Here is a 14,851-nt window from a genome sequence, read left to right as displayed (position 1 = left end):
CATTCCACAGCTTCGTATTACGTGGAAGAAAGCTCCTTGAAAACCGTCTCCCCGTGGAAATGCGGTAGAGGACACACAAGCAATGTCTCTACGCAACTCGAAAGTGATCCAGCCGTTCACAGAGTACTGGATCCTCGTCAATTCGAGCTGTTCTGCGTTGCACGTGGTCAAATGGATCGAGCTGATACTGTGGTGCGCCAGACCAGAGATGGCAGTAATGCTCCATATGTGGCCGGACCTGCGCTTTATACAGCTCTAGAATGTGGGCCGGCTTGAAGTATTGCCATGCTCTATTTATGACGCCCAGTTTCTTCGAAGCCAATTTGGCTTTTCTCTCCAGATGGCCGCGGAATTGGCAATCGCTCGAGATTCCGAGACCCAGAATTCTGATACTAGGCGAGGCTGTAAGGGAAGTGTTGTCGAAGAGCGGTGATACGACAAATGGGGGTTTTTTTTTGTGGTAAACGTGCAATCTTGAGTCTTCTGGGGGTTAAATTGGAAAAGGTTCAATTGACCCCATTCCGACACCTTTTCAAGAGAGGACTCGATAGAAGACACGATTTTCTGCCGAAGTTTTGAGAGGAGCGCCTTGTGCCATACACGATAACAGGCCTTCGCTATATCCAGGCGAACTGCCAGGTCTTTTCCCTTGCTTTAGATAGCCGCCGCCCATCTATATTATGTTAGGTATACCAGAAGATCACCTGCCGACCGACCATGACGAAAGCCGTACTGTCGGTCGTTGATCAACTGGTGACTCTCCAGGTATACCAAGAGCTGGCGGTTAATTACGCTCTCCATGATTTTGGAGAGCAGGCAGGTAATAGCTATAGGCCTGTAGTTTGTCGGATCTGAACGCGTTAGCACCGGCGTCAACTCAGGGGAACACGTTCTAAGCACGATTGGAGAAATGCCATCCGGCCCGCTCGACTTCCTAACGTCTAACGAAAACAGAGCCCGCCTAACAGTTTTCTGTCTGAACTATACTTATAGGCATAGAGCTCTGACACCGCAGGATGGTCGGCGGTGTATTTCCGTTGTCGTCAAGAGTCGAGTTGGAGACAAAAAGATCGCACAGGAGATCTTTTTGTCTCCAATGTCTTTCACTTTTGCCGTATGGGCCAGGGTGTCATTACTCTTGTGTCTCTTCTATTTTGCACGGGCTATTTGCCGTTTTAAAAATCTGGAGGCACGGTTATATTTCCTCTTAATAACTTTGCAGTTCGTATCCTTTGAGCCCAGCGCCGCAACTCAAGTTCGATACGCCTGTTTTTTGCAGTTAGATGCTGCTTTAACTGATGCATCGAACCAGGGCTGTGATCTGCCACCGATCGGTAGTACAGGGCTTGGTATAAAAATATCCATGCCCTGTAGTATCACATCGGCTACTGCAACGGCACTAGGATCATCCGAAGGGAAACAAACCTTGCCCCAAGGGTAGGATGCAAAAAAGGAAAGCATCCTATTCCAATCTGCTAACTTGTAGTGCCAAACGCGGCGGTCTGCGACGTGGACGTCGGATAGGCACTTCACTCCTGACGAGGCAATGGTCGGAAGATCCGAGAGGGGCATTGACAGAGACCTGGTAAATATCGGGATGTGTAGTCAGCAGATGATTTAATAAGGACGGCATGTGGCTAGCCACATCTGGGAGCCGCGAATGGCCTCCGGTCTACGATACTAACCTATGCGAAACATAGCGGCACTAGGCCGCTACTTCACGCCGGTATTCTGTGAGAGTGTGGTAATTAACCCGGACGAATCTGGTCCGATTGTGCTGACGTCATACGACGGAAGCGTGACTCTCCCACATCTAAAAATATATTGGTATTGAATCTAGGTCGACACTAGGATGTGCTTTATCAGTTTGATTTACGTGATTGGTTCTCATCATGACATGATTACGTGAGGTAACCTTGCGTAACGTAATAACCTTGGTGGATTTCTCCACTGAGGAACCAGTTGTGTTGCCTTTTGGCTTCTCTCCAGGTCCCATTGGGGGTTGGTTAGATCTGATAGTTTCCATGTTAGAACCGATTATAGATTTGTAGCTGTACCTACAACCAATAACATCAATTAATACAAATGTCTAATATCTAACTTGCAATACCTTCGTAGTATTATAGATCGTAGAAATAAAAATCGTGCATATTAACTGTAATAAGCGTATGCCAAAAGATTCGTTCTTAAAAGGACATATTATTTTATATACCGTAATATTAGCTCTTATAAGAACCATTTCATAATGCTGTACATCAAGTCATAGAATCATGCAGATCACCAGTCACCACTCATCGAAGTACAAGCATCGTCACGTTCTCTCGAAAACTGCAGGTATACTCACGTGACCAGTCATATGCTCCGCGTTACATAACCTCACAGCAAGCCCGAACGTACTCTACTAAAGCGCGTTGCGGCGTCGATCGCTATTAATTCAATTTGAATCAATGAGCGACAGAGTGGGGGCTCATTGACATCCGCTGATCGAGCATCGACACGAGTTTACACAAGCGCTCCCTGGCCGGCTTACTGCGATAGCATTAGTTTTAGAGCGAGATAGAACACATAATATTCTCAATTCTTATTGAATGAAACGTTTAACTATTGGTCAAAATGTCTCAGTCTCCAAAGATTCATTACCTCTGCTCCCCACCCTCCACGAAGCCCGCACCTGTGGATGGTTAACTTAAACATCAGGGCTACGTCGGGAATATAGGTTCAGCTGGTTGACCGCTTGATGGCTAGTAGATCGATCCTATCCACCCGGTCCTCCACCCATTCTTACCCCGTCAGAATGGCCGAGCACCATTTTCTTACGGGGACCAACCAAACCTTGCCTGTACTCTGTAGTGGGTTTTGTAGCCTCAGGCAGATGCAGGTGCGTCTAAATAAACGATTTGTTCCTTATGCGCGCAGTGTACAATGATTTTAAAGATGACAGAGAGCTTTACTTTTATGTTTTAGTAAATAGAGAAGAAATCGTTTGACTTGCATAGGTATTACGTAATTGTGCCACCAAATTCCGTCAGGTTCTTATAAATTTAAACTTCTATTATCTTTAAAGGAGTATGGAGTTGCATCCCGTGTATACTCTTTGATGCCGATTCCCGTGCCACTAAATAAATTAAAAAAAAAAAACTTTAATTTTACCGCAACGCTGTGTGATTCATTTCAATTTTCAGGGTTGATATTAAAGTTTTATTCAAATAATTTGTAAAAGTTTAGTAAGATAAAGTTATGGCGTTACATATTCCAAAGGCTCCGGGTGTACCCCAAATGCTTAAAGATGGGGCACGGGTGAGTTCACTATTATAACCAATATTAAGTCAAGTTTGTCATGTGTTGTTGACCATATGATAAAATTTTATTGAATAATTATCTGAATATACCATAAATATGGAAAACTTCGTAAATATAAAGAAATAATGATCTAAATATATCTAAAATTTAATTACGGGGCATGAATTCTTACGGATCTATTTAAAAATGTTTTAAATTTAACTCATACAGACATGACATCGCCCGAATAGTCAAATAAAAAAAGCTTTCGTATATTTTATTACCATAAAATAACGCACAATTATCACGCAAACAATAGGCAAGTCTTGAAAAGAAAGAATATATATTGTCCCTAGCTTTAAATATAATCTTGTTCTTGTGCTATATTTTTTGCAGATGTTTTCTGGTCTAGAAGAGGCTGTATATCGGAATATTAACGCATGCAAACAATTCGCCCAAAGTGTTAGGTCTGCGTATGGTCCAAATGGAATGAACAAGATGATTATAAATCACATTGAGAAACAATTTATAACTAGTGATGCTGGTACAATCATAAGGGAACTTGATGTTGAACATCCAGCGGCTAAGTTGATTGTGTTAGCAAGTCAAATGCAAGATTCTGAAGTAGGTGATGGTACAAACTTTGTTATTGTCCTCTCTGGTGCTTTGTTAGAGGCAGCTGAAGAGCTCTTGAGACTGGGAATCACAACAAGTGAAATAGCTGAGGGTTATGAAAAGGCTCTTGACAAATGCATGGAACTCCTGCCTGAACTTGTCTGCCATGAAATTAAAGATTGCAAGAACTTTGATGAAGTGGTCAAGGGTCTCAAGCCAGCCTTAATGTCAAAGCAATATGGAAATGAGGACTTCATTGCATCTTTAGTCGCAAAAGCATGCATAGCAATTCTACCTGAAAAAACTACATTTAATGTTGACAATATCAGAGTTTGTAAGGTAATTTTTTTTTTTTTCTACGGTTATTATAAAAACATTATCATTTTTAATCACACATTTAATGATATTACAGATTCTTGGGGCAGGATTACTCCAGTCTGAAGTTATTCAAGGTATGGTGTTCAAACGAGAAGTGGAGGGAGATGTTAGCCAGGCAACTAAAGCTAAAGTGGCTGTTTATTCCTGCCCAGTCGACATTACACAAACTGAAACAAAAGGCACAGTTTTGATAAAATCAGCTGATGAATTACTAAACTTTAGTAAAGGGGAAGAATCACTGCTTGAGAAACAAATAAAAGATATAGCTGATACTGGTGTCAAAGTTGTTGTGGCTGGTGCTAAATTTGGTGATATGGCACTTCATTTCCTTAATAAATACGGTATTATGGCTGTCCGTCTTAACTCAAAGTTTGATATTCGCAGACTTGCAAGAACTGTGAATGCCACTGTAAGTTTTCATTGTTCTTAAGTAGTAAACTAAATTACTTTTATTTCGATAGGTAGAGTTCTATAGGTGTGACATTATCATTATTGATGCAGAGAAAGAAGTGCATTATATTGTCCATTATAAATAAACGAACCCAACATTAGTTATATAACTGGTGCATGGTATAAAAGAGAAAGCTTTTTAAAAAAAATATGTTTATTTACATCCTTTATACCGACACTTGTTTTAAGTTGATTTTTGTTGCTTTTCTAAAGTACTCATTTGAGACATAATTAATGATTGAAAATTTATTGAATTAGGCGTTACTTTGCGGAAATCCATAATTATACAAATGATTTAAGCCAAAATCTGGCACGAGACTTTGGCGAGACAAAATGTCCTGAGGATGCCTTGTGTAGAGGCAAAACACATGTCGAATTGTTTTAAAAACAAATATTGGCGGAATTAACACTAAAGAAAACTTAAATCATTTGTATAATTAATGATTGTTTGTTCTTACACCTTCCACTGCTCTCAATGTAGTAGGTATATAGATAAACATAAATATTATGTTATTAGGTTTTACCAAGACTTACAACACCTACAGCACAAGAGTTAGGTTACTGTGACAGTGTTAAGGTGGAAGAAGTTGGTGACACCCGTGTTGTTGTCTTCTCCATGGACAGTTTGGAGTCCCGCATTGCAACTATTGTGATCCGTGGTTCTACAGACAACTACATGGATGATATTGAAAGAGCCATTGATGATGGTGTCAATACATTTAAAGGAATTGCCAGAGATGGAAGGTAAACATAATATGTATTTTGTACTATAACATTATGATGAACTCTATGTACAAACTATATCCACTGTAGTTAGAAATCCAAATTTTTCGCTTACAGTAGTGGTTAAAACCGGAAGTTCTTTTAAAAGAACAATTTCTTCTGTTTTTTTTTGTAAATCTCTTCAAAACATCTTAAACAATGCCTCCATTTAATTTCAAGGCAGAGTATAATATCTTTAACACCTCAAAATCTTTAGTTGAAGTGCTCTGCCTTTATGATTGTAAAAATTTGTCTTCATTTTTCTCATATCTGAGGCATTCATTTCCAAATGGGTAGTAGTTTTTGATTTTCAATAAGTCATTTCCTATTAATTGATATAATAATGAATTACAATTTTTAACAAAAATAGTACTCAAGTGTTGCCATGTTCATTGATATTTACTTACCCTTGAAAAATTGTTCCAAAACCGTACCATCTGTGTCATGAATCAGATTTTTATTTGGTTTATGATTTAAATTTTAAATAACTTAATGTATGCCTATTACATATAAGCATATCAGATTTAAATGGGTATAAAATTCTTTCTGTTTAAACCAACCAACTTGGTAGATGTGCTGCTTAATGATTTAGTAAAACTGAACACAAAGAAACTGTTGCTTTGGAGAATTGTCATGAAGACTTTCAGCAATAGTAAAAGTAATTGTTTCCATTCACAGTACTTTTCCCTTTTTCATTCTGGAAACTGAGTGCACTATTAATGTGATACAATTAACCTCCTGTTTGCTGAGAGAGATGAGACCACTGTTTAGTACTCTGTTAGCACACAAGGCATTGATAGCTAATTTGTGTTAGTGCCGTGGAATAATTAAAAATATCAATTAATTTTCTATTAAACTATTTTATCATAAACATTTTTTGTTTAAAATATTAAAGGTGGCTCAATAAATCTTCTGGTATTAATTATTTATTGAAAAATTTCATTATAAATTGATAATAATCCAAACTCTGCTATACCATCCTTAACAAGTGGTGTTCTCTATTTTATTAGTACAATAATTATTAATACAATTTTAAAATGGCAAATAATAATGTTCTGGTTGTGGCACATAGTTGTCGCCTGCGGCTGCTGTCTCCTGTGCTAGCTATATAACAAGGAGTGTGTAGGGCTCCACAGCAGTGGAATTACAGTCAAGGGATGAAGTGTTTTTTTTATATAAGAGAGGGGGCAAACGGGCAAGAGGCGCAAGGGAAAGGTGAGGCAACCGCCCGTGGACATCTACAACAATAGGTGTCAAGAAATGTGTTGCCGGCCTTTAAGGTGGGAGTATGCTCTTTTATTGAAAGTCCCTAAGTCGTATCGGTTCGGGAAAACCGTAGCCGGTAATTGATTCCACAAAGTAGCTGTGCGAGGCAATAAATTTCTTGCAAAACGCGCGGTTGTGGAATACCAAACCTCAACGTGATGCGGGCGGTACTTTGCACGTAATGTCTGGTGGTGGAATTCGGCCGCTGGAATTAACCCGAACAGCTCCTTTGAGCACTCCCCGTGATAAATGCGGTAGAAGACGCAGACAGAACCCTCTCTTCGCAGTGCCATAGAATCAAGCCGGAGATGACATGATCGTCGATGATTCGAGCCGCTCTTCGTTGTATGTGGTGAGATGGAAGAACCTGGCACTGGGGAGCACCCGCCCAGAGGTGAGAACAGTACTCCATTTGAGCCCAATTTTGCTTATATAGTTGTAGGCGGTGGCTTATAGTGAAGTACTGTCTCGCCTTACTGAGTACACCAAACTTTTTAGAGGCCAGTTTGGCCTTCTCTTCCATGAGACGGAACGTCGCTTGATATATTGACGCCAAGTACGCCAATACAGGCTGTGGCAGTTAGAGGAATGATCTCGAATCGAGGGGATACGACAAGGGGAGACTTCTTAGCGGTGAACGCACAAACTTGTTTCTTCTTTGGGTTGAATTGAACTAAAATCGACGGTAATCCGGGACATGTTCCGAACGTACATTTTCTTAGGGATCCCCGAGGGAAGGCGTGCAAGTCTCTCGCCAATCTTCGCTCAGTATTAATAAAAATGCAAGTGAAACAATAGTGACACGCAAATTCAATCTATCGATTACACTATGATACGCCAGTCGCGGTTAGAGGACATCGGCGGTGAGGCCGGCCAAGGTACAGCTTATAGCAGAGATGAGGTATTCGGTGACCTGCGTCGTGAGCTCTCTCATTACATGACAGAGCTACACGAATTCCACAGAAACTTTTGAAAATCAATATCCAGTATGGACGAGAGGATGAGCGGACTCAGCAGTTGTTACTTTTACTATTGGCAGTAAAAAAGATAAATACTTGCACTTTTTGGCATAATTTTAATTGACACTTGACATAGAATGCAACAACAGTCATATAATTACATATTACTGAGTATACAAGTATTAGCTTTAACATAAAACTCATTGTCGATTCTTACATAGCAATACACTGAAGAAATTAAAAAGAGTTAATTATTTCACATTACTTTTAACTTTGTTTTAGTTTTAGTAAACTAACCAAAAAGCTTGTGCTAAAATAAGCTTTTGCTTTATACATATACATTTTGTTAGCTGCGCTGCAGTTTATACTTTTGCAGCTATCATCGTTTTTACTTGTTTGTATTATCTTTGTTAAATTGTTCCAAATAAAAGTTTTTATTATTATTAATAATATATTTATAGTGACATCACCAAATGGCCCAATGGAAGACCAGCATTGGTTTCAAACCAGCTGAGTTGGGACCATTTTTGTAATGTATAGTATAAATGTTTCAGATTTTGTTTATTGTTTGTTTCTTTTATAAGTTTATTTCAAGTCTTTTGTATTTATGTGTACCTACTATATGTTTCAAATAAACATTTTTCTTTCTTTCTTATATTGTAATGTACTTTTAAATGTTAAATTAAAATAAATTTTAGGTTTGCTCCTGGGGCAGGAGCCTCTGAGATAGAACTAGCCCAAAAGCTACTTCAATATGCAGATACATTGCCAGGCCTAGAACAGTATGCAGTTAGAAAGTTTGCTGTGGCTCTTGAAAGCATTCCTCGGGCACTAGCTGAGAACTCAGGAGCAAATGCAACAGAAGTTGTAAATAACATCTACAAAGCTCACAAAGTATGTATATGTATCAAATGCATAATTGATTGTTTTAACAAAACATAATATTTTTCAAAATTGTATTTTACTGAATAAGACGCTATCACTAACGGAAGAGCACATCTTTTCTGTGTAATAATATTTTTTATATATTTTTAGGATAATCAAAAAACAGTAGGATTTGACATTGAATCCGAGAACAATGGAGTTTGTGACACAAAAGAAAAAGGTATTCTTGATTTATACCTACTGAAATATTGGGGCCTCAAATATGCTGTTGGTGCAGCAACAACCATTCTCAAAGTTGACCAGATTATAATGGCAAAGAGAGCTGGTGGTCCAAAACCTAAGGCACCTGCAGGAAGTGATGATGAGTCATAATTATTTAATACATAACTTCTTCATTTCTCATAAACTATTGGCCCTAATAATACTTGTCAAAAGTGGAGAAATTACATTTATGAGAATAATGAATGACGAAGCTTTAAGAATTTGTTTTGTTACACAAATAATTGTGTTAATTCACATCTATATACCTAATTAATTTTTATTTTGTTGCACTGTGCTTACTTATTTGAACTATAATAATTATTGTATTAATTAATTTAGCGTAAGATGTATTTTGTTTCATTAAACATGTTTGTGCAACTTTAAAACTAGAAGCGCTTTTAAAAACTGTCAAGTATTAAAATGTAAAACCTATTTGTATTTTTTATTTACGTCTGTAATATTTTTAAATGTTATATTACGGTAAATTTTAAATTATTAACACTTTCGTGACACTTTATTAACCCATTCGATGCCACTTCTTTTTATAAGATGATCATCAGAGAGACCGGTTTTTATTATGAATTATGGTTATAAATTGATTACTCTTTGTGTAAAAGTTACATTAAGAAAAAAAAATATATGTGTGTCTTGTGTGTGCAAGTCACACACGGTAGAAGTGAAACTTGTGAAAAGTATTGAAAAAGGAAAGAGTGACTTCATGTCAACTGTATATTTTTATATACATAAGAAAAGAATTAGGATTATTGAAAACAATTCAAATCTCATCTTATTCAATGAGTATTTAATTAGGGGTAGGCTATGAGAGATTAAGTTGGATATAGAGTATCAGGATTAATGTAAGGCTTACTATTTTTCAGCAAACTTAAAAATTAGTTAATCTTTTAATGTAAACAATTTACTTAAATACACAAGTTCTGCAGCTTTACAATCCTCATATACGTCGCTTAAGGCATATATTTTTCCACCTCCATCTCATGTCCTTACTAATTTTGTTGTACTCAAACTTACTATTCACAGTTTACAAGTCGATGCAACCCATGCGTTTTAAATGGTGAATAGAGATCTCACCACAAAACCAGCTATGTATCCAACTATTTGCTATATCTATTCCCAAGCTTGGTTTATCTAGTCAACGAGACCACCATTTTCTTCTAAGTTATCTATTATATACGGTCACTTTCATTCTCATTTGCATCAGCAGTTTGTGAAGATGCAGTAGTTGTTATAATATTATGCAGTGAAGAAGACCACATCAAAATACTGACGTTTTCTAGTGTTTCGTGTTCAATATAGATAGCAAATTAGCACACAGTTTTCTGATTTCAACAATTTTAGTTCCATGTGGCACAACAATTCCAAGATGCCTTTTAGTTGTGTGTTCATTATAACCACGCATACGTCAATACGTATCTAATAATCCAATATATATAATAATCCAATGATTATCTTGGATTTCAAAAATGATCTCAAATTCGTTCTCTGCACCCTCGATAACCTCGGATACGATATCCTTTATGCTGAAATCATATTTTTGCGCGGCAGCCATCTTGGATTTCAAATATGATCCCAAATTCGTTCTCTGCACCCTCGAGAACCTCGGTACGATATCCATATTGTTGAAATCATAATTTTGTGCGGCGGCCATCTTGGATTTCAAAAATGATCGGAAATTCGTCCTCTGCATCCTCGATCCTCCTCCTTAGTCGTTCACTCTTGACATAGTGGCTGCATGATGGGACTGTAGGTACACACAAGACGTATTTGTGGTGGATGATGCAGACCTCGCAATGCGCCTCCACTTGCCACGATCTTCAGCGTTACGGGAACGTTGGACTATGGTGGTTTGTGTCGCAGCCATTATCAGGTCTGTCCAACGTGTAGGTGACCGACCTCGTGACCGCTTGCCTTACACTCGTCCTTGGACGACGAGTCGTTCCATGGAGTTTTGGTTTCGTGTAACGTGCCCAAAGTACTTGAGGATTCGTATTTGTTCAGTCGACGATAATCTCTCCTTCACCTTGAGTTCTTCCAATATCGAAACATTGGTCCGAAACGCAGTCCAAGGAATTCGCAGCAGTCGCCGCCTGCACCACATTTCTAGTGCGTCGGTCTTTCAGGCGCACCGTCAACGTTTCAGCACCATATAAGAAAATTGGGAAGACTCAGCTTCTCATCAGGCGGACTTTCGTGGCTTTAGTGATGTTGCGGTTGCACCAGGTGAAATGGAATAAGCTCTGGGACGTTCTACGTGAGATCATTTAGTTTGTCTCATACATCGACTCTACGAGGACGGAACTGCGACTGTTCGGATTGATGACTTGACTCGGAAAGTTTCCACACACGCGCTGGTGTTTTTTTTATGGAATAGGAGGACAAACGAGCGTACGGGTCACCTGTTGTTAAGTGATCACCGCCGCCCACAATCTTTTGCAACACCAGAGGAATCACAGGAGAGTTGCCGGCCTTTAAGTAAAGTGTACGCGCTTTTTTTGAAGTTACCCATGTCGTATCGTCCCGGAAACACTGCACAAGGAAGTTCATTCCACAGCTTTGTAGTACGTGGAAGAAAGCTCCTTGTAAAACGCACTGTGGAGGACCGACACACATCCAGATGGTCGGGATGATATCCTAACTTGTGGCGTGTCGTGCGAAGGTGGAATTCGGCGGCAGGAATCAGGTTAAACAGCTCTTCGGAACACTCCCCGTGATAAATGCGGTAGAAGACACACAATGAAGCGATGTCTCTACGCAACGCCAAGTAATCCAGCCGTTCACAGAGCACTGGGTCCCCGACAATTCGAGCTGCTCTGCGTTGCACGCGGTCGAATGGATCGAGCTGATACTGGGGTGCGCCAGACCAGAGATGACAGCAATACACCATGTGTGGCCGGACCTGCGCTTTGTACAGCGCTAGAATGGAATACAACAATGGAATGGAATACAAGCCGGCCCACAGGCCGGCTTGTATTCCGATACTAGGCGAGGCTTTTAGGGAGGTGTTGTCGAAGAGCAGTGATACGACAAATGGGGTATTTTTTAGTGGTAAACGCGCAAACTTGAGTCTTCTGGGGGTTAAATTGGACAAGGTTCAATTTACCCCATGCCGCGACCTTCTCAAGAGAGGACTTGATAGAAGACACAAGTTTCGCCCGGCACTGGTCGACGATTTCCCGAGAGAGACCTGCATGGCCCGTGAGTAGTAGGGATTCGCCGGTTCTGGCTCACTTGTTCGTGATGCCTACTAAAAAAAAAAAGTTTGGTGTCAAACTGGGGGTTTTGATGTATTTCCGAGCGATTGCGCTGATCCGATTTGCGATATCTCTTATAGTTTCAAAATTAGCTTTTTAAGTTAAACAGATCCATACTCATTACTAATCAGTGGTAATTAACCTAATGATTGGCGAGCGACTCAATGTCGATTCTTTGAAAGTGATAGATGTAATTAGTAAATTACCTCTCACATTCGTTACTACGATTAAAACGACAGTTTTGTGCTGTGTTTATTATTAAGTTAACAGATATAAATAAAGTATATAATAAAACATTGTTGCAGATTGTATCATTTTAAAAATATTTGATGAAATCATTCAATCTCTTCTTATTAAACTTAAAGTATAGATACATTAAACAGTACTCGCAACACATGCTGCGGTAAATAAATTCTTTACTCTTGTAGTATTGAAGATATACATTCTGCAATTGCTTTGTAAAACCTCAGCTGGAATCCCTGAGCTGGACGATCATATGAATTGAAGTATTGTCCAATACCCTGCTCACCAACGTGTATTGCAACCCAGTGAGAGCCTGGCTTATTTTCACTATCTACATTGCTGACAATATAATAGGGCGTTACAACGTATATCGAGAATCGGTTTGCTGCGTAAACATTATTTTGAATACTGAGATCAATTTTCTTCAAATAATTCTGTATCTCGATTGTATTCATATTACCTTAGAATAATGCATTTAAAAGTTATTGGAATACAACTTACAATAAAACAAAACATCATTTTAAGTACATATTTAATTTCAAAGTTATAAGGCAATATAGTAGTAAGTTTAACTAAAACTAATACACACCCTTACAAACGATCAAACATAAACATAACTGCGGTAATCTACTGAAATATTAAGATTTTTATCAATTTTATTGTATAAGAGCTTATTCAAAACGAACTTTGATTTATGAAATATGTAACTTAAGTGATAAAGCTCTTTGTCATTTTCTTAATGTAACAAATTTTGAGATAAAGAAATTACACTTTTTGTTTCTGTGATTACTTCCTTTTGCGAATATATCAACAATTCGACCATCGGGTTATTAATTATTTTTAGTATTAGTTTAAGATTTTTCTTCCGCCAAACATATTATAGAGATCAGGTAGTTATATCTTGAAACTAATTGACATGGTTGAGATTGTATAAAGGTTGCATTTCATCAAAGCATCAGGTTATGGTATGGTATAAAATTATTTACGAAAACTGATTTTCCACACCCACACACAATGCAGGGTGCATATCTAAATAAAAGATGTATATACTCTAATTCTTTTCAAAAAAAAAATAATTCAAACTAAAACTTACATAACATTTATTTTATTTTATGATGACTCCAAGCTAAGGTATCAATATAATTTGCTTAAATATACCGTTTGGTATGACAAAATAGATTTATTTATTTGTTGAGTGAAAATATTGTATTATTGACGTAAGTTTATGCATTGAACAATATACAGTCTTATTTTTAAATAGGCATTATTCATTTTCATTTACTTACTTAGTAACACTTATAAAATTTGGAGTTGCATTTTCCCGCAACATCTTACGCATATATTTAGATCTAAGTCTAGGAATTCATTAAATATGTTAACTTTTTTCCATCTTTAAAATAGCCTAACTTCTTATTATTGAGTTTTAGAAAACAAAATATTTTTTCTGCATTGTCAGATGTTTCGAAGCGCAAAACTAAATCAGGTTTTATATCTCTTTAAGGCGCTATAGTCCTAAAAAGTAACATTTTTAAAAATCTACTTAAAATACTTCTACAAATACTACGGTTCCAATTTTTTGACATGTTTATCTTCATTTCTTTATCTAAATTATCGCTGTTTCGAAAACACGATTACGAAAAAAAATCTCGATAGATTTATTTTTTGAAAAATAGTCTTTTTTATTTGAATTGTTTATATTATCATAAGACTATGATAGCTATAAACACAAAACTTATTTTATTCGATAGTTTATTAGTATGTATAAGTTTTAATTGTGGGATTTATCAATACGCTTTGTGAATTATTTTATATTAATTTTTTTCGTAACAAACCAAACGCGACGCCTTGGTTGCATGCTCGCTCAAGCCAGCAGTACGCCTGTGTCCACTGTCAAGGAATGTATTGTGTTCGTATCTCTCGGGCTCACATTACGTAAGATTTTAGCAAACAAGTACAAAGCGGGAATCATAGTAAAAAAATAATGATGCGACACCGTATTTGTTGAAATATAAAGATAAATGTAAGTCGGAAAGTATTAAAATAAAATTTACGTAATATTATTTTGAATATTATGCAACGCGGGATTTTTGTATATAATATGTACTTTAGGGAAGTTAGACAAATCCAAGATGACCGCCGAACATAATTATGATTTCAGCAATATGGATATCATGTCCGAGGTTCTTGAGGGTGCAGATAACGATTTTGTGATAATTTTTGAAATCCAAGATGGCCGTCGCACAAAATTATGATTTCATCAATATGGATATCGTGTCCGAGGTTCTCGAGGGTGCAGATAACGATTTTGTGATCATTTTTGAAATCCAAGATGGCCGCCGCACAAAATTATGATTTCAGCAATATGGATATCGTGTCCGAGGTTCTCGAGGGTGCAGATAACGATTTTGGGATCATTTTTGAAATCCAGGATGGCCGCCGCACAAAATTATGATTTCATCAATATGGATATCGTGTCCGAGGTTC

The 14,851-nt window shown here is 37.7% G+C and overlaps 2 protein-coding genes across 2 annotated transcripts in view; one reads left to right on the top strand and one right to left on the bottom strand.

The window, feature by feature from the left end:
- The window catches only part of LOC126972240 (transmembrane protein 127-like), a 551,958-nt gene that overhangs the window by 29,176 nt on the left and 507,931 nt on the right, over positions 1 to 14,851 (bottom strand). The window lies entirely within an intron of this gene.
- LOC126972218 (T-complex protein 1 subunit theta) lies at positions 3,129 to 9,287 on the top strand. The gene is made up of 6 exons (XM_050818856.1): positions 3,129 to 3,297; positions 3,676 to 4,233; positions 4,307 to 4,681; positions 5,240 to 5,466; positions 8,408 to 8,603; positions 8,745 to 9,287. The coding sequence occupies exons 1-6, from the start codon at positions 3,238 to 3,240 to the stop codon at positions 8,964 to 8,966; spliced, it is 1,638 nt and encodes a 545-aa protein (XP_050674813.1). The 5' UTR covers positions 3,129 to 3,237; the 3' UTR covers positions 8,967 to 9,287.

The sequence above is a fragment of the Leptidea sinapis genome, chromosome 25 (genome assembly GCF_905404315.1).
Source record: "Leptidea sinapis chromosome 25, ilLepSina1.1, whole genome shotgun sequence".
Taxonomy (NCBI): Eukaryota; Metazoa; Arthropoda; class Insecta; order Lepidoptera; family Pieridae; genus Leptidea; species Leptidea sinapis.
Note: the sequence above shows the minus strand (reverse complement) of the source record. Positions and strands in the feature narration are given on the sequence as shown.

Excerpts from the sequence above, each read along its gene's own strand:
- LOC126972218 (XM_050818856.1), top strand. The coding sequence starts at position 3,238 with ATGGCGTTACATATTCCAAAGGCTCCGGGTGTACCCCAAATGCTTAAA. Across the intron at positions 4,682-5,239 it reads CAAGAACTGTGAATGCCACT|GTTTTACCAAGACTTACAAC; the intron begins GTAAGTTTTCAT and ends TTATGTTATTAG. Across the intron at positions 5,467-8,407 it reads GGAATTGCCAGAGATGGAAG|GTTTGCTCCTGGGGCAGGAG; the intron begins GTAAACATAATA and ends AATAAATTTTAG.